Here is a 1,482-nt window from a genome sequence, read left to right as displayed (position 1 = left end):
TAAGATGTGAAAAGCTAGAAAGAAAAAAACCATGGGCTGAAAGTTATACCATATGCTGATACATGCTATAAGATTGCTTTAAATGGTATAGCCGTGACAGCAAACGTTTGGAAAACACAGCCTCTGGTGTTCTTGGTGTTCTACGCAACTCGCCTAAAATGGCTGAAAATGAACTTGATTTGCGCTGGGTATTGAGTGGAATGAGTGTCACATTAACTTCCGATTCAAACACTGTCTTGGCTGCAAAAGGATCCAAGAACATGTTGAACTCAGCATATTGGTTGGAAGGAACTGAAAATATATTTCCTTTGTCATTAACAGTGCTGCTAACGTGTCCACCAACTACATATACATCCTGCGACATTTTAAAATTGTTATTCCCTGTTATGATGTTATCAGTACAATACAGATATCTTAATCATTCGAGGAAAAATGTTAAATGCAGAATCAAATGCTTCCTTTTGGCTAATATTACCAAAATGACTACAACTTTTTCTCTAGGGGTTNCTCTCAAGGCACTTCCACAGTAGGTAATTGTTCTTGCTGATATANGCAGCTATTTCAAANAGATGATAACTAATACATACTATAACTCGCCTGAATTCTTGAGCTTATGTTTTTCATCGATACAACCTTTGCCAGGTTAGTCAAGGGTCCATTAGTCAGCACTGTAATCTTAGACCCTGGATTTGTTTTTTGTAATATAGACTCCCAAACTTCCATGGCCAGTGGTTGTCTGAGTTCAGGGTGATCTGTATCCCGGGGAGCTCCAAACTTCACAGAATTCTCAGCTGTATACCTGAAATGGTTCGTGTGTTAGCCAGTTGCTCGAAACAAAAACTGGAAATACNTAAGNGCNAGCAAACTAATATATAACCTTGTTACAAGGTATCCAAGTTACAAAATNCACGACACACTTAACAAAGGTTACGCAAAAATTGAATGAAATATTATACTAATACTCTATTCATGAAAAATAATTCTTTCATCATAGTGTGTCTGTTAGGGTTNTTGGTGACAAGAAACCCAGATTATCCGCTGGATTGTATNAGTGTCCCAAATAACACGGTTCATTTCTGCATGACACATATTTCGTTATTTCTCTAATTTCAANAGCAGCTTCCATTCCACTTGGCCTACATGATTTCACTAACTTCTGATGCATTCTAATGCTGATAAACAATANATTCAAAGCCATAAAAGTANTTGAAANTCACCTTCGTGGGCTGCGTGGCAGATCACGAGCAAGACCATAAAGAGTATCAGAGTCCAGTAATCCCCCATTTCCATGGGGAATGGCTTTTATATACTTGCATTCTCCAANAGCTGCNAATACTGGATCTGATTGATCTATTGCAAAAACATCTCCAAGACCAACTGGGATATCGTCACGACCCATCATGTGCAGTAAGTCATAGATGGAATCTATTGTTGCTGCATTAGTCCATCCAGTAGGACTCACGATGATTGCCTGAGTGCAAT

The 1,482-nt window shown here is 38.4% G+C and overlaps 1 protein-coding gene across 1 annotated transcript; it reads right to left on the bottom strand.

The window, feature by feature from the left end:
* Positions 1-6: 6 nt before the first annotated feature.
* LOC106754739 lies at positions 7-1,477 on the bottom strand (the record flags this gene model as incomplete). The annotated part of the gene is made up of 3 exons (XM_014636804.2): positions 7-355; positions 598-799; positions 1,218-1,477. Coding segments are annotated over 3 exons (774 nt in total), but the record flags the coding sequence as incomplete, so codon positions are not given.
* Between the last annotated feature and the right edge of the window lie 5 nt (positions 1,478-1,482).

The sequence above is a fragment of the Vigna radiata genome, unplaced genomic scaffold (assembly GCF_000741045.1).
Source record: "Vigna radiata var. radiata cultivar VC1973A unplaced genomic scaffold, Vradiata_ver6 scaffold_1926, whole genome shotgun sequence".
Lineage (NCBI taxonomy): Eukaryota > Viridiplantae > Streptophyta > Magnoliopsida > Fabales > Fabaceae > Vigna > Vigna radiata.
The sequence above is the reverse complement of the archived record's forward strand: the minus strand, read 5'-3'. Positions and strand labels throughout refer to the sequence as shown.